We start from the raw sequence: 25,525 nt of genomic DNA, 5'->3' as shown, positions 1-25,525 counted from the left end.
ATATGCATATAGGATTGATTTTTTAGCAGCTGCTGGAGTGTGCGGTTTCCGTAGTAATTTACAACATGCAATCAGGGTAATAGACTAAGTGAATTACCGTATTTGCTGCAACCCAGGGTCTTGGAACATGTTCATATTTTTTAAAATATGAAACTGGCTTTTCTGCATATCATTGGTAGTTGTCATTGTTTTGATTAGTAATCTAGCAAACATGGGATTATTTCTCCTACATATTTCTTGTAAAATGGCATTATTGTTTTGGAATCATATACATTTCCAGCTTAATTGTTTTCCAGTAATTTTATGCTAATCATTTGTAATTAGCGTTATTGTTTTGGAATCATATAGATGTTCAGAATATGATTGGAAAAGCTGGATGTTCACAATGCGGTGTGAAACATGTCAACACCTGTTGCAGGTGGAGCTGACATAGTGGTAGTGGTAGCTGTCTTCAAAACAAGTACAGCTTCCATCTCGTCACAATGTCAGTGTTGAATTCGTACCATAAAGTCAACAGATGTCATAACATTTTTGTCAGTACTTGGTTGGTGTTTGTTGGTAAGACATGATTACATTACTGAACATGGTTATTCATGTAAGATGCTTCAACAATGTTTTTTTAATCTACTGTAGTTGTGTTTGATAGCAAAATCTTTCCTGTGTTACATTCTGGAGCCCTGAGTTATTGTCCAATTTAGTTATGTTGGTCAGGTAGGCTTTGCTTGTAACTGGCCAGTAATAACATCCAAATGTACAGGAAGTGATCTTCATAGTCAAGTTAGGGCTGTAAACACATTGGTTTCATTTTGGTCAACTGTTACTTGATATGATTTATACCCTTCTTGGTTGAGACAAATGTTTGTTTTCTTATGGGATATGATATACTTGTCACCATTGCTTCAGGATCAAACAGCAAAGACAACAACAACAACAAAAAAAAAACAACCCATAGCTTCTTTTACAAACTGTCACTGTTCTTTCAGGATCAAACAGTAACCAAACCTTACCTGTTTGACTAAATGGCACTATTGTTTCAGGATCAAACAGCTTAATGAGCAGCAACGGCGGGAGCAGGAGAACATCTACATTGAGGAGCTTGCGGAGCTGATCTCGGAAAGTTTCACGGACATGAGTGTATTCTCCGTCAAGCCCGACAAGTGTGCAATACTGCAGGAGACCGTCAACCAAATCCAGCAAATTAACAAGCAAGGTAAATAATCATTCTTTACTTACTGGCTGATGATAAGAGACCAGGTGACCAACCAACAGTACAGCCATTATGAAATAAAATTTTGTGATGTATTTTATTGCTGCAAAAATGTCCAGTGTGCCTTCACCTTTTAGTCAGACATTTAATTTCATTTATGGTCTTGTAGGGGCAGAAGTGCTTGTAATGGCATGAAACCAAACTTGGTGTTGCAGTTCATAGAAAACTTAACAGTTGTTCATCAAATGGTGTTGATCGTGTTTGCCAGGAATACTGTGCACTCAGCTTTATGCGTCTCAGGAGATTTTTCATCTTTATTCTTACAGCTCAGTTTGGGAGATAATTAATAGAAAATCTTGTGTTCCTCTAGTCAGTACCTTCCCGCTGGGATATAGAAATAAATGAAAGTTTTGTTTCAGCTGAGAGTGGGTCGGGAGACGCAGTTCAACAAAGTCAGGTATCATCCAGCAAGCCTTCCATCCTTGCCAATGACCTGCTAGGGCCGCTGCTGCTCGAGGTAGGTTCCATACTCGGGTACCAAACTTGGGTACCAACCTGCCTTCTTCCACAAAGGCTTGCCATCACTCATTCACCCACGGTCACATACTGCATCACTTCTCTTCACAATTAGGTAATGTATAAATGCTCTCTCCTCACCTTAAAGCCCATTTCTGTTAATATTGTTAAAAGCAGCACGAAACTCACTCACTCATTCATTTTGCTCATATGGTTTAGTACCTCAGGGACCCTTGGAGATCAAAGGTTGAATAGGTCTTCAGCAACCCATGCTTGCCACAGACGACAACTTTGCTTGTCGTAAGAGGTGACTAACTGGATTGGTTGGTGGTCAGACTCACTGACTTGTCGACTCATGTCATTGGTTCCCAGTTGCGCAGATTGATGCTCATGCTGTTGATTACTGGATTGTCTGGTCAGGACTTAATTATTTACAGACCGCCACCATATAGCTGAGTGTGGCGAGAACTAACCTCACCCACTCAATTAGTACCTGAGGAAAATTGCCGTGGTCTTGCATACATGTTGCATCACATCCTTTGAGTCTTTTGAAAATCTGCCCAGGGACTCTTCACAGTTTAGCATTAGGTTTATGGGATGGACCCCTTAACTTAAATGCTTAATTTTGAACACTGCTCCAGATACATTAACCTTGGAGCAATCTAGTTTTTGCAACTTGAGCAATCTGGTTGCAGCTCGTGCCTGTTTCTAAGGCTGATTGTACACCAACAGACTAAATCTCAGCTCACACAATCAACCATTGATTTGCCTGCTGGGTTCATTGACACCTAGCTGGCTGCCATGACATGCTTGAAATCTTGGTGTTCTGTGAAACCCTTCATTATACTTTTGTTCAACCTCATCCTCAGCATCATCATCATCATCATGCTCGTGATACACATTTCAGTTTGGGTTTCATCTCCGTCTGTTTTCTTGGAAACATTGCTAATGGGTAGTGAGTGGCCAGTAATAGCCATTCATTCAAGGTTTGGACTTTAGAAAATACTTTTATAAATCCTAAATGCCTGTAGAAGGACGATACATTATTACATGCATTCGCCTGTATTGAATGCATACATCAGTAAGGAGTACTCATTCTTGTTAATTATTTTCTCATTAAAAGATAAATAATTTATTTTTCAGTCAGCTTGTAGTTTTAGATGGAAAGTTACAGTAGTTATGGTAAACTGTAAAATCATATGAAGATTAAATTCTTTTCTGTGTGCTTCAACATGAATACAACTGATAGTGATAAAGTAACAACATATCTGTATTTCAGTGTTAAAAGTAGATGATAAAATTGCTATAAAAATACCTTTGTAATGGAAAATACCCATAAGCTTAATGATGATAAGGAGAGGAGCATCAGGCTGAGATTTTGCTAAATATAAGTTGGTGACATTGCTCTCACACATGGCGCCAGCTGCTCCACCTCAAACATTATTCTTCTTTTCATTAAATACTTTTGCTCTCATTTTGCAGATGTGATGTTTATTTCACTTAAAAGAGGATTAATATATTTCAAGAAAAGTGCTTATGATAGCTTATGATTAATATTTGTGGAAATAATTGAATTATAAGGCGTATCCCAGTGTGATTGTCTCTAGCACTGAATTTTGTGGTATACCACTGACTTACTACTTAGACAATATGCTGGTAATAACTTTGGTATTTAAATGAAAAAGTTGTATATGCGTACCAAGTCTGATACTTTCCACGGAAGTATCTTAGAAACAATTTTCAAGTAACAAGAAATTTCTGCTATGAATTCAAAATTTGTTTATATGTATCCATGATACAAACAGTAATACTTTGTCAAGTTTTGCAACAATGGGGTGTTTTCCTGCTTTCCAAACTCTATAAACATAACATCAACAGTGATTCTACGTAATTGTTCTTTATATATAGTTGCCATATGATAATACAAGAGAATTTTATCAAATAGAGTCGGTTTAATTCCTATATGTATTCTTTTTCTGGCAGAAAGTAATGGCTGTTTGAAACTGCATAATGTAAAATTTTCAATTGAAATTGGACTTTACTTGAAAACTCCTACAAAAACAAATGTACAGTGAGTGACCAAATGAACATTGTTTTACACTTTTAGCAATATTCCAGCTATATATCAGAAACAGACTTGACACATTGTACTCATGTGGGGAAATGAACCAATATCTTAGGTGTGCAACCCCTTTAACCACTAAATTACCCCACAAGTTACACAGAATGATTACTTGAAGGGTATGTGATTTAGCTTATTGATTGAAACTTATGGTTGTTGTCATTTCAGGCTCTTGATGGATTCTTATTTGTCGTGAACAGTCAAGGCAAAGTAGAATTTGTGTCTGAAAACATCGCACAGTATTTGAAGTACAACCAGGTGAGATATTGTGTTTCCCTTGGAGAAATAATAGTATGTGTATGCTGGTAATTGTATCTTGAGTAAGATGTCCTCTGTGGAATAGAACCATGTATAAACCAGCTTATTACACTCATCCCTGAGTATGTGTCTTGACAGGCCCCAGTGAAGTATAACAGTATATATGCCAGTATACTCCACTCATCCCTGAGTATGCGTCTTGACAGACCCCAGTGAAGTATAACAGTATATATGCCAGTATACTCTACTCATCCCTGAGTATGTGTCTTGACAGACCCCAGCGAAGTATAACAGTATATATGCCAGTATACTCCACTCATCCCTGAGTATGTGTCTTGACAGGCCCCAGTGAAGTATAACAGTATATATGCCAGTATACTCCACTCATCCCTGAGTATGTATCTAGACAATCCCCTGTGGAGTATAACAGTATATATGCCAGTATTCTCCACTCATCACTGAGTTTGTTGTTGATTTCAAAGATGAGCTGGCTATAGAGCAGTGTAGTTTATATCAGCATTGAATAGAATATGTGCCAGTTCATGAGTTTTTTTCACAACCCACTGCTTAGATGAGTGTTTACCAGCCATGTCTTGTTTTAACTATTAAGGAAGAATAGTCTATTGATCTCTGCATGATCACCTAACACACTGTGCTTAGATGTGTAGAGCACCTGTATGAGGACAGGGTTAAGTAGCTTTTGTTAAGGAAGTCGCTATGTTAGAATTATACATGAATCACTGAACAGGCATGTTTGAATGAAATTTGGGGTTTTACTATAGCATTATCTGTTACCTGTCTTTCTATCAAAGTTTCATGGTTTAATTAAGCAAATTGATGTGATAACATATGAACATCATGCAACATCTGCTTCAAGCTTCATTTCAGAAGACTTTGTTAATATTTCATTTCAACACAACAATGTTTCACTGTATATGAAGGGTTCCTCTTTTGAGGAGTCTTATATCTACTGAAAAAATGCCAGATTATTAAGTTGGGATCGTCAGATTCACAGATTGTACAAACCAACACTATCTGTAGCTTGTAGACGTTCACTTAGTTTATGGAGGGGTCATGGTAAGCATGTGAAGGCCATCAGCCTGTTGGTCGTGAGACTAGTGAATGTTAGGACTGTTTGCTTTGTCACCGAGTGTAATTGTTACTTGAACCCCTAGTCTTACATGAGCTGTAGGCTACATGAAGTAAGAGTCAGCTCTAATGGAAGGTAATGTGAGTCGGTAACCACTACCCAGGTATATGGGACACTAATAGCTGCATGCATTTGGACACCATGAGCAGGTGAAGGGTATACAGCAGACTAAAATTCTGTACCCCATCTAAAGACACTTGATACAGCTATATCAGGTTCAAGTTGCAGGGCTTTCTTAAGGCGAACTTGGAGAGTTACCTATGTTTCTGACTGCCCCAAATCATTGAGCAATCACAACATGAACATGATCTGTTATGACAAGCAAGTGAACTGTTGAACAGTATTACATCATGAATCCCAGGCAGGCTGAGGTGACAGTTCTCAGATGGCTAGATGTTTTAATAAACATCCGTAATCAAAGATGTTTCCAGAAATCACTCAGTGAACATGGCATGGCATAGCATACGTAGGCAGATCCGGGAATTTCCAAAGTGTCATGGGAGGAGGAGTGCGTGTATGCATGCATGCATGTATGTGAAAGAACCCTCCTTCTCTCTGCCAGTGCAAAACATTGACTTCAGTGTGGCCTTACGTTCATTTTCAAATGATCCCCCTGGTCCGCCCATGGCTTGGCATAACATAGGAAAGGAAATAAGCGAATGTCCGCTGAATCAGATAGTCAAAATATATAACAGTTAATGCTAAAAGTTTAAAATTCTGTTACCCTTTGTCTACCTTTAACATTAACACACTTGGTGTGGGTTAGTCGTCAGGTGCTTCTTTCTTTCCCTGTATATAATGCATGTTTGTATAAATGTCAAGTTAACCCAACTTTGTCAAACCAGATCACCAATTCAGCTCCACAAAGGTTAGCACAAGTATGTCAAAATAATTAATCAAACTTTTGATTTGGACATCATGGTAGAGTTGCCCAGTAAATACTGGGACATGTTCATAGATCTGAATCCAAGAAGTGTTTCGAGGCACCATGCATGTGGATGTAGGTCTACACACTGCTGTGCGAGCCCTTTACCATCTTTCAAAGGAAGAAAGACCATGCAGAAAGTGATCCCCCATTATATGGATTGCTTAGTTCAGGGTCTTTTTGTATAGATGTTGTGTTATGTATGTAACACTTTTTCACAGCACTGAACTGAATTGTAAGGATAGCATAAATTGCTGTTTCAAAGCTAGAATGTTTTTCAGTTGACGAATAATGGTTGTGGGTTCATGGTTGTAGTCAGTGGACAGCTTTCTTTAATTCACTAGAAAACCTTGTAACAAGAACCATTCAAACTCCGTATATTTATACAAAGACCTTACACTAGTGTATTTGCTGAACAAGATTACAATTCAAGTAAATTCTGTTAACACTGGAAAAATTGATTGGTCCCAGTTCAAGCAGTGTATTGAATATCTTTATTCTTTATCAGTGTAAATCTTCAATAACAAAACTCTCACACATCGACAGATGCGCTATTCTTTTTTCAAGTTCGCTCAGGCGTGACACGATCTCATTTTCAGTGTTTAGCCCCAGCTCACCTGTGCGATGGTGGATTTGTTGTCAAATGTAAACAATAGGCTTAGCTGGTAGGCTGTCCGATTGTCAAGATTCAAATTAGTGCAGTATTCTTTGGCTTGGGAAGGAGGACTGAGGAAGGATAGAGTTTCCTCACTTCCTGTATAAGATGCCTTATAACACAGCCTGTTGGGCAGCGGTGATGACCGCTCTGAGAGTCAGATGAAGAATCGATGGATCTTTCAAATAGTACATAAACTTGAGAACTGCATGAAAGTGATTGAGATACAGTGTAATAAGACTGTCTATGGATTAAGTCGTGAATATGAAACTAGTCTTTTTAATCAAATAGTTGAGTTGAGTTGGGCTTTACGCCACATCTGCATATATTCCAGCCATGAGATCAAGTTTGCATTCATTACCATTTCAAGTCCAAAGTCCAAAAGAATTTTGCTTTAAACTTTTATTGTTAACCAAATAATGATCTATACCTTGACATTGATAGCTTACAGGAATACGAATTTTAATTTTAAAAAAAAAATTGCATGCTCACTGAAGGCAAATAGTATGTAATGTAAAAGAGTTAAATATGCATGATATGCTAGAAAAAATATTTTGAATCATACATTGAAGGAGAAATGAGAAATGCATTGTACTAAGACTTCATGGTGTTACTGGTGTATTGCAATTCACCTTTCAAATGATATGTATTGCTATGCTTTGTGCTCAGGATATAGACTGGATAATAAAAATATATGAAAGTTTGTGATTATCTCTGAAATTTAAGGGAAACTCTCTGTGATGTACAATAAATTTTATAAAAGTGAATATACAGTCCCTCAAAATTAAATATCAGTTATAACAACTATTTTAATGCTTAAGTATGAAGACAACAGGCGATACAATTAATGTCAAATTATGTTTTGTGATATGTATTGGAATATGGGTACCAGAATCGCAATGTATTTTAGTACAAGTTATTTGCCAATACACAACCTTAATTTGCACAGTACTTCACTTGGCACAAGTCACTGTTTTCTGCTTGCTTTATGAATGCCATTTCATTACCAGAAGCAGACACATTCAAAGAATGTTAAACTGTTGCAGTTTCACAATTCTGCTGCAGCCGCATGTTCATTATGAAGCAAGATGTGAGCATTGTTAGGCTGCAGAGTAAATAGTGTGCAACATATGCATGGTATTTCATTGACTGGCAGTGGTAGTGGTCTCCTGGCTTGCCTCTTGTTGATGTTCATGAGTTATGTCCCTTGGGTTGTGGAATTTGGTTTTGGGGCAGGTTCTTGGTTTGTTTGAACCCTACTAGAAGTACCATACAGCATAGCATTAAACTCACTCACTCACTCACTCACTCCCTCGCTCGCTCGCTCGCTCACTCACTCACTCACTCACTCACTCACTCACTCACTCACTCAGTGGAAGCTGTAAAACCTGGATCACTTCCTCTCAAATCCAGCTGAACCTGATGGTGATATGTATAGGAGAAAACACTTCTCTGAGGTTTTGGTAGACAGGATTTCCCGACCCCAGTTGTTTTACATTGTCTACCAAAACCGAGGAGAAGTGTTTTCTTTGGCATGTTTACTGTCAATGATGGGTAATTACAATGTAGATGATAATTAAACTACATAACAATAACAGAAGTGCACGTAAAATCAATTTAGTGACCGTAACTGTAATTTAAACCAAAAGTCACTGTGTTCTGTAATCTGATTGGTTGAAAAACATGATCAAATGGTATTTGATTCCCAGAAACTGCAAGACTGTTCACTGCGTATTGACACATAGAAACATCGCAGACAATTGTTTTGTTGTGTCATCAACAATGGTCTTTCAAATCAAGAGCCCGGGAACATTTCATTTGAAACCTCTGGCTGACGCTGTCGGTTCCAAATGTATTCCTGGGCTTCAAATACTCCATAACACGCCGAAAGTGGCCAACACATGAGGTTTATCTCCTAAGTAGATAATTTAACACCATCTGCCTATGAATCTGAGATTTGATGTTCCAATCCTGCTTTTGTGAGTTAAATCTTGAACGATGTTTTTCAATTGATTTCAAACACTCGTGTATCATTTGAATGTTGATGTTCATTTAAAGTTAGGAAAAGTAAAACTTGGGAAGCGGTCTTACTAACGAAAAGTAAAACTGGAAAAGAGGTCTTTCGAGTTAAAAGTAAAACCTGTCTCTCCAAAACAAAAGCCTCAAATGCAGTTATTCTGGGAAAACAAGAGATGACCTAATATATAGTGACAAGCACACTTTAGGTTTATATGATGGCACCTCTTTGAGCTGAACACATTCTTAGTTTCGCTTTGTCTAATTTGTCTAACAAGAATGTGTCGGCTGGTAGGTCAGCACAAACACCATGCTAGAATTTCAAAAATAAATAAGAATTGTTCGTGGATTTGCTGATTCTGTGAATGAGTGAATGATTGAGTATGGTTTAACATCACTTAAGCAGTATTCCAGAAATGTTCGCATTTGGGGTTTGGAACCTGGGTCGTCAGAGTGAGGTGCAGATGCTTATCAGATTCTGTGAAATTTGCTGTGTCAAGAGTCACTTCTATGATACATACCTGCCATTACGGTTGTTGGATGCACAGTGTGAAAAACACACTTAGGCCAAATAAGAAAAGTGATGTAGTTCCAGTTACATGTCTCTAAAATTTAGGGAAGGTAGGTAGGATTTTTATCTTATTTCTTACATGTTATTTTTTTTTAAATAGTTTATTCAATCAAGCTTCCATTATGTCGACTTTCACTGTCTGAATCACTGATGTCCATCTGCCAGGGAAAAAACAATGGTATCGGAAAGTTTAATTTATTTGTACCACATAAAAAAAATAGGGTTGTCACCAGAATTCAAGGGTTGGTCGGAATCACAACAAATTTTTTAGGCCTTAGTATGGTTGCTTTATACTGTTGTATCTCCATATACCCAGAATCAGGATTTATTTTCAAATGAAATCAGGGTAGGATGCCTTCAGTTCAAAGTCGACAGCTGATTTCTGACTCGTGTATTGCATTCAGCATGGTTACCATGAGATGAGTTGTCTTGCAATACTTTTAATAGTCCTGTCAAACCGTCCTGAAATATCCTAACTTTATCACAGCCATTTTCTTAGACACCTACGGATGTGATTAACAGTACTATTGTCTGCCTGCTGCAATGTTGTTCCAGTCTTAGCTTCCTGTAAATTGAGTGATGATATAAGATACTGACTGCAGCATGATTTGTGTCATAACAGTCTGGTGGATTTGTTTCAGGATGATCTGGTTGGAAAGAGTGTGTACAACATCATCCATGTTGGAGACCATGCCCAATTCAGCAGCAGTCTCCTGCCCATGTCATTGGGTGAGTACGACAGACACAACACTGACACTACACCTCAGCAGGCAGCGATTTCAGGTTCTTTTAGTACCCACCCCAGGTAAAACCTGGCAGGTTGCAAAATCAAAATTTGGTTGCACCACAAAAATGTCACTGGCTTCAAAATGTAACAAAGAGTCATGGTTCATAGGGTTGCACCATCAACATTTTGGTTGTAACGTGAAATAATCTCACTGGCTGTAAAATGTAAGATAAATAGTTGTTTAGCAATTTTCACAACAAGTACTCAGTATCAGATATATCCAACAGACCTGTGATGATAATGCTGAATGATTCCATTTCAATTTTGAAATTACCTTTATTTATTAATCTCGGTGAACTGATTACTGCTATATAGCTCATTACTGAGTACACAAATGTTTGTGCTTGTAACCCTTTTCCTAATTTTATGTTGTCAACCAAATGGTGACTTGTCAACTGTAAATGGCTCCATGTCACTTTCAGTGTGAAATGATAGCAAAAGACATGTTTCGACTTCATCATCAACATGTTAATACCAGTTCTTACCTGTATATTGCATGCTGTGTTACCTACGTTATTATGTAGTTGTTACCTGGTCTAGTTATTATGCATGTAGTTGTTACCTAGTCTAGTTATTGTGTATGTAGTTTTTACCTGATATGGTTATTACATAGTTGTTACCTGGTCTAGTTATTATGTACGTACTTGTTACCTGATATGGTTATTACATAGTTGTTACCTGGTCTAGTAGTTACCGGGCCTATTTATTATCTGGTTATTGCAGTAAAATTATTAATGACACACGTTGTGTGGTGTCCATATTTTGATTGCAGGTTTTGTCCATCCAGTAAGGACATCTTAATGAACAATTACCGTCTTGAACACTCAATATGGCAGAAAACTTAAAAAGCAATTAAAAAATTAATTAAGCAAACAATGAAGCCATTATTCAAAACAATAAACCTCTAGTAAAAGCATATATGACATAATTACCCGGAGATACCTATGACAGGGGGCAAGCTGGCTGACTTTTTAGGCCATGTTGGATGATGATACCCATGGCATCAATGCGTGACTGCAGTAGTCTGTCTCAGAGGCTCTGACCACATTATGTTCCCTTCCACCAAGCTATTCCCATAATGCCTCAGCTCGAGTTGAAGTATCTGAAATGTCTCTTTCTCTATTTAAATTTTGTTGTTTGCTTTTATCTTAGTAATATATCTTAAAAGTTTAGAGTCCAAAATACTATCCTGACACTGGTTGCACATCTTACTTAACAATACCAGCCAAATTACCATCCATCATTACTCCCCTGGGATTTCATTAGGACCATGGTTATGGTGAGTTCAGTTAAAAGAATTGTGTGAAAGTGCTATGTTTATGTTCACAGGAAATGGCATAGTTTGGCCTGGAGAATCCCCAACCAGCAAAGGACGAAATTTCAACTGTAGGATGCTGATAAAGCCTCCATGTGAGTTCTGCTATGTGGATTTTAATCATACTTTCCTTTTACCATAGAGTATTTGTAATTACCAGACAAGGTTGTTAACCTTTGAAGATCTGGGCCTCTTTTCACAAAGCAGTAAGGTAACCTTATTGCAATGTTAGAGAGTGTGGGTGGGTGGTTGTGATAACCCAGTGGTTAAAGCGTTCGCTCATCACGAGAAAACCCGCGTTTGATTCCTTTCATGGGTACTCTGCATTTAGCCCATTTCTGATGTTCCTACTGTGATATTGCTGGAATATTACCAAAAGCTAAAATATTTTTGGATTGCTATTATGTAGCTGGAATATTGCTGAGGGCAGTAATAAACTTCAAACAAACACATGGTTTTTTTTGTCAATAGTCACTGTAATTTGAAACAATACTTATTTTGCAGGTGAAGAAGAAGAAGATGATGTAGAAGTGTTGCAAACCTATGTGTCGCAGTATGAAAGTATGCAGATTACAGCCATATTACAACCTTACCTTGGGGAAAAGTTCTCAGAATCACGCGGAGAATCAGGTAAAGGGACATAACTCTGCATGGCATTTCCATTTATTGATCTTGTTTATTTTGACACATTGGGGTTTATGACTGTTTTGAATTCTGACATTAAACATAAACTTTCCTCCTATCTGGCTTAAATGCTACAAAGTTTTGAACAGTGTTGATGTGTGAAACTTCATGGTTCAGCTATCTGGAATGTGATGCAGTGTCTGTTGATGAAACAATAAGTTCAGTCCTGACTCATCCTCTATGTTCCCCTTTGGTTTCTTGGCACCATGCCTCTGTTTACGGTCCTCACCAGCATGGGGTACATCAATAGACTAATAAAGCAAATTGTTTATTGATCTGAAGACTACAAATCAAACTGGGAAATAAAACAACAATTATGAGGTTGTTTATTTCTGTATAGAGTATATTGCAGTAAAATGCAGTGCTGTCAAAAACTAACACGCGTCGAAGCACATCATGACTGGACGTTGGGAAAGCCTTGTGGTTACTGTATTGGCATACTGAAGACCTTGATTCAATTCCCCACATGGGTAGAGCGTGTGAAACCCATTTCTGCTGTCCCCATGCTGTGATATTGCTGGAATATTGCTAAATGAGTGTAAATCCATATTCACTTACTCACTATCAGGTAGCAAAATCCTTTATCTTTTTATGTTGTTAAATTATTTTCTGTTTTTCATAAAATATATGATGAAAATCTGAGAATTTTGAAAAAAATGATCATTATCCAATTGCATTTGGGTTATTCGCAAGAAAAGGCTTAAGTCATGTTACGAAAAATAATATGATACAATGCGTCATACAGAATTATCTCTTTTTTTTGTTTTGAATGATCAAGACAGTAAAAACTGCAGTCATGATAACTTGCACACAGGAAAGTAATAAAAAAAATTTAAAACAGGCTTTTTAGCATCAACTGAAAAAGACCTGTCAGTGGTGTAACAAGTATAAAAGTAATGTTTTTCACACTTAGATGTTAGATAAGGAATTTTCCACTCCTTATTTACATATTATGTCTTTTTTTGAATGAAATGGTAACATATTTTTTTTTTCTGATGTAACTTGTATACTTAAAACTGAATGTGTGTTATGTATATGTTGATATTATAGCTGCTTTCAGTTATCATAAGATATCAGTCTAACTGTTAAATTATTCTTTTGAAATAATTAAATCTTAGCAAGTATGCATACTACACCTTAGATGCTTTTGTTACCCCACTGACGAGACCTGTTGCAACACTGAACTTTCTGGACCAATAAACCAAATCAGTTACTCAATAATCATTGTAGAATGATTTTCCAAAATGTGGCATCGAAAAACAAATAATATCAACAGGTAAGAATAAAATGTACAAATTCAAAGAATATTTTGACACGAATGACGTGTTGTGTTACACCACTGTTTTTTCTTGACATGTAGTAATGTCATAACACCAAGACATCTTTTGTTACACCACTGATATTTCTTGAAATAACTTTCAAAGATAATTTCAAATTAATTGTTTGTTTGATAATTAACAGATTTGAGCAGCCCGATAGCAAATTCTGAACTCTCAGATACGAGAAGTTTTCACAAAAGTAATATTAAAATATTGGAATGAACATAATTGTAGTAATATCTTTTGTTTCACCACTGATTTTACCTTTGATACACAAAATGTGAAAAACAGGCAGTTCTGTTCTAATCCTAGGCCCTGTTTCACAAAGTTCTATTGTAACTATCGTAAGTCAGTGACCTGTGAAGGTCCCGGTGTAGAATAGGCCTTCAGCAACCCATGCCTGCCATAAAAGGCGACTATGCTTGTCGTAAGAGGCGACTAACGGGATCGGGTGGTCAGACTTGCTGACTTGGTTGACACATGTCATCGGTTCACAGATCGATGCTCATGTTGTTGATCACTTCATTGTTTGGTCCCGACTCTATTATTTACAGACCGCCGCCATATAGCTGGAATATTGCTGAGTGCGGCGTAAAACTAAACTCACTCACTCACTCATAAGTCAGTGTAACAGTATAGCAGGTAGGATTGCTACAAGAAAAGTTACAAGTTCTTAGACGTAAGAAAGTTTAAAGAAACGGGGCCCAGACCACTATTTAAACACACCTTGGGAAACAAGCAGCAATATATATTTGAGATCATCATTTTGTAAGATTTATGATCAAAGAAGTGAAAATGTCATCCTTGTTACAAATTTGTCAGTGGCATAACAAATTTAATAAACCAGAACATACAAAATGTTGCAACATTTCTTTCATGGTGTTTTCCTTTAACAAAATTTGTTGTAAACATTTCTTTAAAAAATATACTGGATAAATACAATGCCAAGCAGTTCTGTGAACAAGTAACGTAAAAGAACATTTTGTCAGTGGTGTAACAAAAACTGTCAATAGTATGACATTTTCCAATGTTGTACCACTGATCTATTCCCTCTTTTATGAACTTTGTGACAATTAATGCTCCCTAACCACTGACCACATGGCAAAAATGTTGATGTTTCATTAACTTTTATTTACTTAAACGACTCACTGTGACATTATGGACATTCATTGTTTTCATCGTAATTATGATATTAATGTTCTTTTTCAGTATTTCATGCAGGAATGTGTTTATTTCACCCATCATACTTTTGTCCAAAGCATATCTCGGCGCTATTCCTGGTAGCTTAAAGGTCACATGCAACCATAAAATCAAACATAATTAAAAGATATTTATCACTTATTCATGACACATAATATACATTGCTGCTTTTTAAAAAACAAATAAACAAAATTATAAGCCTACAATCGTGATTCAAAAGTGCATTATTTTGTACTTGGGCTTACTTCCCCCGAAACGAAGCCCTCGGGAGACCGCACCCAGTCATAGCGGATGGATATGCACTCAAGTGTAACGACGGCTTCCGATTGACTGTTTGATTTGCTGATATGCTGAGGGTTCATTGTGTGTACAGACAGATGATCTGTTTGATGGGCATTTTAGAAGTATATCCAGTCACAAGAAAGTAAGATTCTTTATGGATAACAACTTCCTTTTGTGTACTTGATGTGTCGTTTCAATATGGATTCATATACTGTTGTCATATACACTAAAAGAAGTCGTTATCCATGAAGAATGTATATAGAGATGTTGGGTTTGGACAGTACATGCTCTCTGAATTTGCGCTTGATCCAATCAAAAATCATGTCAGTAGAGATGGTAAACTACTATGTGGCTGGAATCTGTCATTCGTCCAAGTACAAAGCAGGACTTGAAACTGACAAGAGTTTACACCAGTTTCTGTCAGATCCAGTCATCCGAAAAAAATGAATGTAGTTTGTTTGCAACCCACAGACATAAAAACATGTCATGTGTATCACACGTGCCTAATTACATAATGTGGCAGACACGGGACTCGGGTACGCGAGTCATAAATCAACTTATTTTCTTTATGTCGTATAGTCTGATAGGTGTTAAGTTCAAATTGCACGTGGTCAATGATTGAAGCTGTGTATTGCATGTTGTCTTTAGCAGACAGGCAGACAGACATATAGGTGTGAATAAACCAGACACTGAGCTTTCTCTGTGACTGAGACTGCTTACCACAATCAACAAGTTCTTTTACGTAACGAGTAGATTATTTACTTGTTTGTGTACACAACCAAGATTAGACTACTGCTCACGACCTCAGACTCTGGGCATGCATACTGTTTCAAGCTCCGCGAACCTATTCACTGCGCATACTGTTTCAAGCTCCGCGAACCTATTCACTGCGCATGCGTTATGGACGCAGCGCAGCACAGCTGTTGAAACCAGTTTTCCCCCCAGCGCTGGGGGGAATTTAGTGAAACGTTTGAACTCCGTTTTCGCAGGCTTATTTTTTACATCGCGTTTTTTTTTCAACTTTATAGGTTGAATTGGCATTTTTTATGATTTGTTTCGGTAACTGCATACAGAAAGGTACCAGAATCTGCAAAGTTGTGTTTTACGTTGCATGTGACCTTTAACCAAACCTGGTACACATGCCAAGTATGATCCCTAGATGTGGCTTTTGGGGATTAGACCCAGATATGGGTACACATTGTCGCCATGTCGCCATGTTCACTATGATCACTAGATGTGCCTTTTGGGAGGTAGACCAGTGTGTGAATTTTATTTTTTATGGTTTCCATTACAAGTTTGGCTTTGGCTGAAATTGGTGTTTGTGCTCTTTTCTGGAGCTGAACTTAAAAACCATTCACTATTTCTTCACCAAACTTGGCACATAGATAGAGATAGGTCTGGTTGTATAATGATGCCATTTGGTATGTTTGGATATCTGCAATAAATATTTTTTTTTGTGTTTCCATGACGATATGTTCAACCTCAAATGAATTTGGTGGTAGTGTTCTTTTCTGGACCAGAACTGTAAACCCTTGCAATACTCTCCTTCCACTCTACCACAAGCACACCATAACATTGACATACTGCATACTGCAGTAATAACTAGTAGACATATTCTAGAAGAGTATTGTGGCCTTGTGGGGGATATTGATGACTTTGTCTTCTTGTTAATGTTTGTATTTCATTTTAAATCTTTGATGACTATATATAAATGGAATTCAACTTCTGCTACTGCAAAGTAATGTCTCTGTCCACTGACAGTGTTTTCTTCCCAAATGCTGCTAAAAACACCCATTTGTCAAAAAAATAACAAACAGATACAATGTTTTAAATCATTATGAGGAACAAATATATTTTTCTTTGATAATATACTTTTTTTTTAAAAAAGTTGAAAAAATATTTTCATAGCATCATGCTTATTATATATATTAAATAATAATATTCAGAAGCAAATTTTGAGAATGGACCATTTGTTTGGTTACATACTTGTCAGGGATGGTCATTGACGTGTGAAAAGCATTAGATAAGTGAGAAAATAAAGCAAACAGAGTTTCTTAACATGGTTGCCATGACAGTGGGACCATTCATGTAACTACTGGTTAAAGAAAACTTTAGTGATAGTAGGTTTCGGTTGTGTTTATGTGTTCATTGCTCTTCATGAGATGTTTCAAGTTGTTAACATACATACTGCTTGCTTGGGGTAAGATGTTTAGTTTCACCATCACACACATGTAGGGATTGCTGTGATAGTGATGTTAGTTTCACCATCACACACATGCAGTGATTACGGTGACAGTGATGTTTAATTTCAACATCACACACTTGTAGTCATTACTGCCATTACTTTCAACATCATGTACATGCAGTGATTACGGTGAGAGTGATGTTTAGTCTCTACATCAAACATTGGTCATTCCTGTGATAATGATGTTGAACTGTAACATCATACTTGACAGTGGTCTTTAGTTAAACATCTCCTTCATTCACAACTTCGCAGTTGGTGATTCCTGCCACAGCAGTGTTCAGATTTTCGTCTCCAGCAATATTCAGAGAATCTCAAGACATTGTGTTTTCGTCATGTGTTGTTTTTTTTCCAGAAAACCAAACGTGTTTAGTGTGCATTGCTCGCCGTCTTCCTCTAACAGAGAAAGCCAATATGATGATTGGTATTGAGCAGTTTACAACACGACAAGATCTGAATGACAAAATCGTAGACAATGATACAAGGTATGACCAGGCGAAGGATCACAGGGGAATTTACATTGATGAATTTGTTTGTACTGGAAATCCAGATTGTAGAGTTTACTCTGATTAACTTTTGACTGGTATAGTACCTCAAGAAGATGTACAGTTTGTTACTTGTATTAATTAAGGACAACAAGGTGTTTAACTATGTTCAGATTTTTAGAATTGTATTCGAGACTTTTACTGCCATGCTTTTAAGGTAAAACCTGGGTGATAAAAGTGGCAGGATTGCCTTGTCTTGTTTAGTTTCAGCAATTAGTAACTTTAGCACTATGCATGAAGCCCAAGTCTACAAAAATTCTGATTAGTCTGCTGAAAATATTTCATATAATAGTGCAGGCAGTAGGGTAGCCTAGTGGTTAAAGCATCTGTTTTCACAAGCTGAAGACACTTGATTGATTCCCCACATGGATATAATGTGTCAAGCCCATTTCTGCTGTCAGCTGGCATGATACTTCTGGAATACTGGATAAAGAAGTGTAAAACCATACTCACTCACTCATAATACGGCTACATTCAATTGATAATTATGCTGTCTGGTTCATATCAGATTATTTACAGACCACCGCCATATGGCTGGAATATTGCTGAATGCAGCGTAAAACTTAATTCAGTCACTCACACTAGTTGCCAATTATGACAAACATGGGCTACTGAAGACACGAATCTTCTGGGGTCAGCTGTCTGAAAGTTTGGGCACAGGTTGTTGTAAGCCACCTTCGTAAAGATGGAATATTGCTGAAAGTGGTAAGAGACAGAAAGAATCAACTAACAGTTCATTGGAGGATATTTTATTTCTAATTTTGTAATTGTTCAGTTATGCCATATTGGTATGTCAGCTTGTGGACTTCATCATGAAAGTGACTTCTTGCTTCCAGAGGATTAGTTGCCAACTACGGACCCATTGATTTCAAAGGACAGAGTATTCTGGAATTCTGTCATGCCAATGATGTTAGTCAACTACGCCGCCATTTACAAGAAGGTGAGGGAATAGTAACAGTAATTAACAGTACCTACCCGTATGGGGGCACTTGGGTAGCTTAGTTGTTAAAGCATTTGCTTGTCGTGGATTGATTCCCCATATTGTTACAATGTGTGAAGCCTGTATGTGGTGGCCCAATCTCTGATTTTGCTGTAATATTACTTAAAGTGACATAAACCTCATTCACTCATCTGCCGGTACATGCAAGGGTTGGCTTAAAATATAAATTAATTTCATAACAATGTGTTTGTCAGCAATCAGTGCATAAATATGTCACCACCACTACTTGGCTGGAAATATTTCCACTGATTTTTCACTCTTTTTATCTCCTGTAACGCATTTTGCGGGGGTATTAAATGCACCCCGTCCGTTCATGCTCATTTATCTTTTCAGAAGATGAACTTTAAAACCATTCAATATTTCTTCACCAGACTTGGCACATAGATAGATCTGGTGGTGTATCAGTGCCTTTTGGTAGTTTGGGTATTCTTAGTAAAATATTTTCGCATTTCCATGGCAGCAAGTGTGTGTGAAATTGGAGGTAATATTGGGGGGATATTGATGACTGTGTCTTCTTGTTTCATTTCTGATCAGTGTTACTGATACATATCAAAAGTCAATATTCAGTTAACTATTAACAAGCACTATAGTCTGCACTGATTGTTGGAACTGGTGCTTACCTTTTTCTCTTGTCTAATGTGTTGTCATTATACATAGCGGTTGTGAGGATGGTGTTTTTTCTAGTTAGAACTGTCACACCGAATACTGTATGAATCAGTTATTCCCTTCTCACTATTGACATGGAGCTTCTGCATCCATGATTTGGGTGGACAGATGACCTCAGAACTTAGTCAAGCTGAGCTTGCAACAGCAACATAGAGACTTGAATGTATGGATGTACAGAATGTCTGCCTGTTCACTAAATTGACTACCAATACCCAGGTTGTGAGTGTCTTCCTGTTCATCAGATCGACTACTAGTACCCACGTTGTTGTGACTGTTTTCGTGTTCACTAGATCGACTACTAATACCCACGTTGTTGCGAGTGTCTTCCTGTTCACTAGATCGACTACTAGTACCCACATTGTTGCGAGTATCTTCCTGTTCACTAGATCGACTTCTAGTACCCACGTTGTTGTGACTGTCTTACTGTTCACTTGATTGACTACTAATACCCAGGTTGTTTTGTTACAGTGAAGAAGCTGCGAAACCACACCAGCGGAGTGTATCGCTTCAAGTTGCAGGAGAATCGCTACGTCTTTGTGCAGACCAAGAGCAAGCTGTTCACGATGCCAGTCACCAATGAACCAGACTTTGTCATGTCTACTCACTCCATCATAAGGTAACCAAACAGGTTTCCTTGACTGCAAGGGAAATGGGTGGCCCGAATGTGAAAATGCATGGTGGAAAGCATAATAGAAGCTTGTTATCTGAAGTTTAGATTTATGCTTGTAATTTTGAAATTCAATCCACTCTGAATATATGTATTGTTTGTCATCGCTATACCTGTGCTTGTGGGATTCACTTGAGGTTTCAGTGTGAAATTCCATGCTATGATACTATTTAAAGTACTATTTCGGTACACTAAGCTCAATTGTCACGTACTTCATACCAGTGGCTTAGAAACTGGTTGTTGGGACTTGTTGTAAGGATGAAAGTATTTATTGTTTCAGGGAAGCTACTTTCAATCACAGCCTTGAAATTATGATTGAAAATGGGAAATACTGTCATTTCATTTTTTACATTAAATGTTTGAGAAAATATTTCCTTTTGAAATTCAGTGTGTTTGGCACTTCAGCAATGAAAAGCAATAAACTGGTTGAAGGAAGGCTGGGGTGAGGGTAGTAGTTTGATGTTCTTTTGTGTGGGGAAACTGGGTGTGGAGAAGAGAAGGAATCTGGGGCAGATATTTCTTCTTTTGTTGTTTGAATTTACAAGGCATTAAGTCTGATTTTTCCCAACAGGGTAAGAAAAGCACCCCTTTGGATTTTATGTTGTGTCAAGATAGAGCTGAAATGGATGCATTTGCCATATCTACAAATAATGTTTTAATATTTTACTTCAGATTCTTTCCCGATCCACAAAATGTTCTGAACTTTATGATGTGTCGTAACACCATACTACATCACTGGCTTACAAATGACTAATTTCTACGAATGCTTTGTGGATAGGGTCCCAGCATGCAATGCTATTATCAGGCTTTAGATCCTGGACTAGTAGGTGCAATACATATAGATGTGAAGAATGCCAATGTTTGACTGTATCAATATTTCCTATGTGGAATATTTTTTGATGTTTTTCACAGCAGTTGTCTGTTTACAGAGAGTGTGATTCGGAAGTGGAGCTGAAGGGATCGGCTTCAACCAGTCTGATGAAGTCCATCATTGGTCAGTCCAACATGAACAACCGTGGTGGAGGTGGAACCAGTAGTGGAACTAAAAACCTCGCCAACATCACTGCCACAATTGGCATGAACATGTTGGGAGACATGAACTCAATTATGAACTCCCAACAGCTGAGTTTGGAAGGGCTGGACCTGCTCAACTCCAACACCAACTGGGATCTACTGGGGGCAGATAACCCCATCCAAGGTGAATTTAACCTTAATGCTGCTCTAAGTGGCAGTGCTAACATGAGCTCGGGGGACTCGTCATGGGACAATATGACCCAGCTGAAAGTGGGGCAGCCATCACTGCCCAGCCAGTCTCAATCTGCTGGGGTGACTCCTGTGCAAGGACTGAATGCTATGGCGAAGCGCCAAGCAACCTTTCAGCAGCAGCGAAGTCAGTCAGTGTCATTTGATGAGCGCAAGAATCCCCGTTTCTCGCCAAGTCCAGGAAGCAGGGGAACTCCATACACGCTACAGTCTCAAAGAAGTGTGCCGAGCATGATGGGCTATGCGAGCCAAAGGAGTCCTGTAGCAGCAAGTGGGGGAGCCACCATACCACCAAGTAGGTCCCCAGGGGGTCAGTTCACAGCACCCTACCCCCAGCAGCGGAAGCCCGTTTCCCCAATGATGTCCCCCCAGCCAGGTGAGATTTAGCTCATCAACTGCCTTGTTGAGGGTTTAAGAACAGTTTTGTACAATTTTCTTCACTTCAAGCTTTATGGTGTGGTATACTGCAGTTTGTCTTCATGACCTTTGAATTCAAGGCAAATATTCATCAAGCAATTACTCTACAGTCCAATAGTATCCCAAGTGTGAGTTGAGGGAAATTTCCTGTAAGATAACAATGCCTGTCCTTAACCTAAACTACCCTGAAAATAATCTTGAAATACACTTTCATGTTGGTAGACTCAAGAGCTCCAACATCAGTCAGTTAGATTTCTAAAATGGCCTGAAAATAGAGCAAAGTTAACAGTACTGTTCATTAGTTTTACTTGGTGATGAGGCCCGAACAAGCCTTGAAAGAATGTATCAAAGAATGAGAATATAGATGAAACCCAGAAAATTCTTCATGTTCATAAAAGTGTGTCATCATGCTTCAATTTAATTGACTTTGGACTTTTGATTGATTGTCTACAGGCTGCTTGCGTGTAGCTGGATTAGTTTTCTTGATATACAGCTTAATTTAAAATTCATGAAAGTCAAGTGTACCACTTAAAGGGGCACTGATGCGGAGCGAATAATGTTTCTCGCCAACGGTCGAATTACGAAACCAAACCGCAAATTGGTCAGCGCCCGCTCCTTCGACCGTGACGGACAAAGGAACTGGGCTCCTGTCCATATTAGCAGGATTTCTTCACCTAAACAGTCAGGAGGCCGGATGCCCATCATATGCCATTTGTTTAAAAATATCCATGGTATCCCTTGTCTGATTGTAACCAAATATCCCAGCAGTGTAATTCTTTTCGGATGCATGGATGGTATAGTTACTGGTCCAATTTAATCCTATTTCTGTGTTTTTAACCTCGATATTTAATCATGTTACATGAAAATATGATGTCTACAGGCTCGTAGCAAGCCATTTGTTTCAGTACGGAAGATTGCAACTCTTTATATATATATATAGGTAGTTTTGAGTGTTGGTTCAGCTGTGATAGCAAATATCATACGTAAATTTTGGTAGCTATGGTAGCTACCCTGGTTTATTATTTATGATAATAAAAACACACAGTTGATTTATTTGAATTCGTAAACAAACAACGATGACTTTGCCTTTGGTAGAGAAACTGGAAAATTTTCTTACGTAAAAAAACCCTTATTTCACCTATGTACCCAAGTTCACAGCAAATGCCTGTGTGTATTCCTTATGTAACGAAGTTCCGTTGGTATCCTCAAAACAGTTTCGGCCCATAGGTGTTTTCAGGCTGCATGCGACACAGAGATTACATCTTCCTTGCTGTAACTCGCATTTGATGGTGTAAACCTACACGTGTTATTTGTCATAATTCTCTGGATGGTCAATTAATGAATTTATATAACAGGTATAATTAGTAGTAACACCACTTCGGTTACTCAACAAAGGTTCCCATTTGGCATTTCTCCTGTCTGGAGTAAATACTCAACATTATAAATTAAGGTCTGTAATGGCAAATGTATTGTATGTTATGTAATATGTGCATGTAAGTGATGCAAGAGGGGTTATCAGCTGAGATACAAAAACAAACATCGATCAAAGGATTAACCGATAACACACTGATTGATTAATTACTTTTATCTTCTAGCGGATTTGTCAAAAGGCAGTGTGTGTAGATGACGACACCCTGTCGTAAAGAGCGAGTGCAAAAACAACATCCTCCCTTCAAAGAATAAACCACCCTTGCGTTGATTGATTGATTGCTCATTATTGGTTAACTAAATTACTTAGAATAGTGGACATCATACAATTAGTTTGCCAGGTGTGCTATCTTGGGTGACCAATGAGAGGTTTATCTGGTTTTCACCAACGAAAGACGTGAAACGATGTGTTACTTTTTCGCAAACTAGACAGTTGTAAGACACGCGACACAGAGCAGGAATATTTACCAGCTGCAGATGAATGGAATACGATTTCTTTTATGTGGATATTGATGGATACATTCCTGAACAAGGTAGTAACCTGACATTGTTGCTATAAAATTAGTCTGTTTTACATTCATTATTTGCATTTTGTTTTAATTTATTTGTTGTAGCATTCAGCAGAATCTGTATGACAGAAAACACACACTAGATCGCGTATGTGTGTGAAATAGGATCCACATTGGCAATCTATACAATGTATAAATGTTGCTGTTATGTTAGAAATTTACTATGAGTATAAGCAGATCGTGTGTTCTTTTATTAATTTTCAGAATCATACAAATATGACAATAAACTATTTAGGGTTATGAGAGAAAATATAGAGACGTACATTGGCTTCGTTATTTTTCCGTCCTAATAGTTTTTTTACCATTTCTACCACTGGCAGATGATTAACCTTCAAAGTGTTTCATTTGTTTTCATAATACATTTGTTATGAAGTAAAAATGACTTCACCTAAGTTGATCTGACTACAATTAAACGATCAATTGCGCTTACGGAACGCGCAGCAGAGGTCACAAACCAGTCACGAATTCTGGGATATCATCCGGGTGCTCACGGGAGAAAAACAATAACAAAAGTTTACACCAGTCCACGGAAACTGCTCCGCATCAGTGCCCCTTTAAAAGAACATGATTCTTTCTAAACTTGGCCCATTATTGTGTCTCATGTTTGTGTTCAACTGTTTCTTAGTTTTACCTGATGATGGGGCCAGAACAAGCCCTGAAATGTATTCAAAGAGTAAAAAGAAGACGGAACACAGAAAATTCTGTATGTTTATCAAATAGCATCTTCTAATATACGAATCAAGCATCTGTTTCTTGGTAGTATCCATGAATGAAAGTCAGTCATGCATACAGTGTCTGACTCTATCTTTCTGTACAGGTGTCTCTTCCAACCAGACATTATGGTCCCGGTTTTCCTCCCCTTCCACCAGTGGAGAGTTCCAGGCAGTGTCCAGCTCAGTAGCCAATCAGCAGAGTCCTCTCCAGGCACTCCAGTCTATGGACTCACAATCCTCTGTGTCGGAGCTTCCAGACCCAGCTCTCAGGCTTGGGTCATCCGAGCATATATTCAGTGGAGGTGATATGAACAATGATTCCCGGGTCAACCCTCGGGGAGGAAAACTCTGTCGTTTGTTAACCAGTAAAGCGTCATTTGATCAGTTGACGTCTCTGACTAGTGAAACGTCGGGACGAACTTTCCATGAGCGCTCTGTAATGAAATCTAAGTCAGCAGTGGATATAACCAGGCAGTCTCCTCAACCGGGGCCGGGACAAAGTCCCCCGGAGAAGCCTCAGAGTACGTCAAATGACGACGTGGAACCGTCTGGTTCACATAGAGGAGACAGTGTCGAAAAAAAGGATAATGCAATACTCAAGAAGCTCCTGAGCCAGGAGGAAGACCTCCCTACTATGGACACTGAGATCAGTAGCTCTCCTCACACAGGGGGCGCCACAGGGGAGAAGTTTGGCATTGAAATGGATAAGAATGAGGCTGAGGCGAAGAAACCATCCAACATTCTACTCAAGGTAGGACTCAGGGTAAACAAACTATTCACTATCTTCTTTCTTTTTTTGCTTTTTAGAGACTATCAGGGTTCAGAGGTAAGGCAGATCTCATTCTAGGATCTCTCAATTTATATAATTATATAACCTCGAAACCAGAAGTAGTCTTTTAGATCTAATCTAAATTCATAAAAGGTACACATAGGGCTTTTAGTAATGACTTGAAATGAGAAGGTTTTGAAATATGTTTGTGTATATGTGTGTCATTTGTCAAAATGGAT

General features: G+C 38.1%; 1 protein-coding gene across 5 annotated transcripts in view; it reads left to right on the top strand.

Annotated features, from left to right (window-relative positions):
* The window catches only part of LOC137278336 (nuclear receptor coactivator 2-like), a 169,022-nt gene that overhangs the window by 121,244 nt on the left and 22,253 nt on the right, over nucleotides 1-25,525 (top strand). For 3 of the 5 annotated variants that reach the window (XM_067810611.1, XM_067810609.1, XM_067810612.1), the window contains 11 exons: nucleotides 1,038-1,210; nucleotides 1,627-1,724; nucleotides 4,014-4,103; nucleotides 10,062-10,149; nucleotides 11,537-11,617; nucleotides 12,027-12,152; nucleotides 17,605-17,734; nucleotides 18,631-18,734; nucleotides 19,929-20,076; nucleotides 21,057-21,766; nucleotides 24,622-25,280. In XM_067810611.1, the coding sequence (XP_067666712.1) occupies nucleotides 1,038-1,210; nucleotides 1,627-1,724; nucleotides 4,014-4,103; nucleotides 10,062-10,149; nucleotides 11,537-11,617; nucleotides 12,027-12,152; nucleotides 17,605-17,734; nucleotides 18,631-18,734; nucleotides 19,929-20,076; nucleotides 21,057-21,766; nucleotides 24,622-25,280 (2,407 nt within the window). The remainder of the gene's footprint in view (nucleotides 1-1,037; nucleotides 1,211-1,626; nucleotides 1,725-4,013; nucleotides 4,104-10,061; nucleotides 10,150-11,536; nucleotides 11,618-12,026; nucleotides 12,153-17,604; nucleotides 17,735-18,630; nucleotides 18,735-19,928; nucleotides 20,077-21,056; nucleotides 21,767-24,621; nucleotides 25,281-25,525) is intronic. The other 2 variants (XM_067810610.1, XM_067810613.1) reach the window with 1 other exon arrangement.

Source organism: Haliotis asinina, chromosome 3 (assembly GCF_037392515.1).
Source record: "Haliotis asinina isolate JCU_RB_2024 chromosome 3, JCU_Hal_asi_v2, whole genome shotgun sequence".
Taxonomy (NCBI): domain Eukaryota; kingdom Metazoa; phylum Mollusca; class Gastropoda; order Lepetellida; family Haliotidae; genus Haliotis; species Haliotis asinina.
The sequence above is the reverse complement of the archived record's forward strand: the minus strand, read 5'-3'. Positions and strand labels throughout refer to the sequence as shown.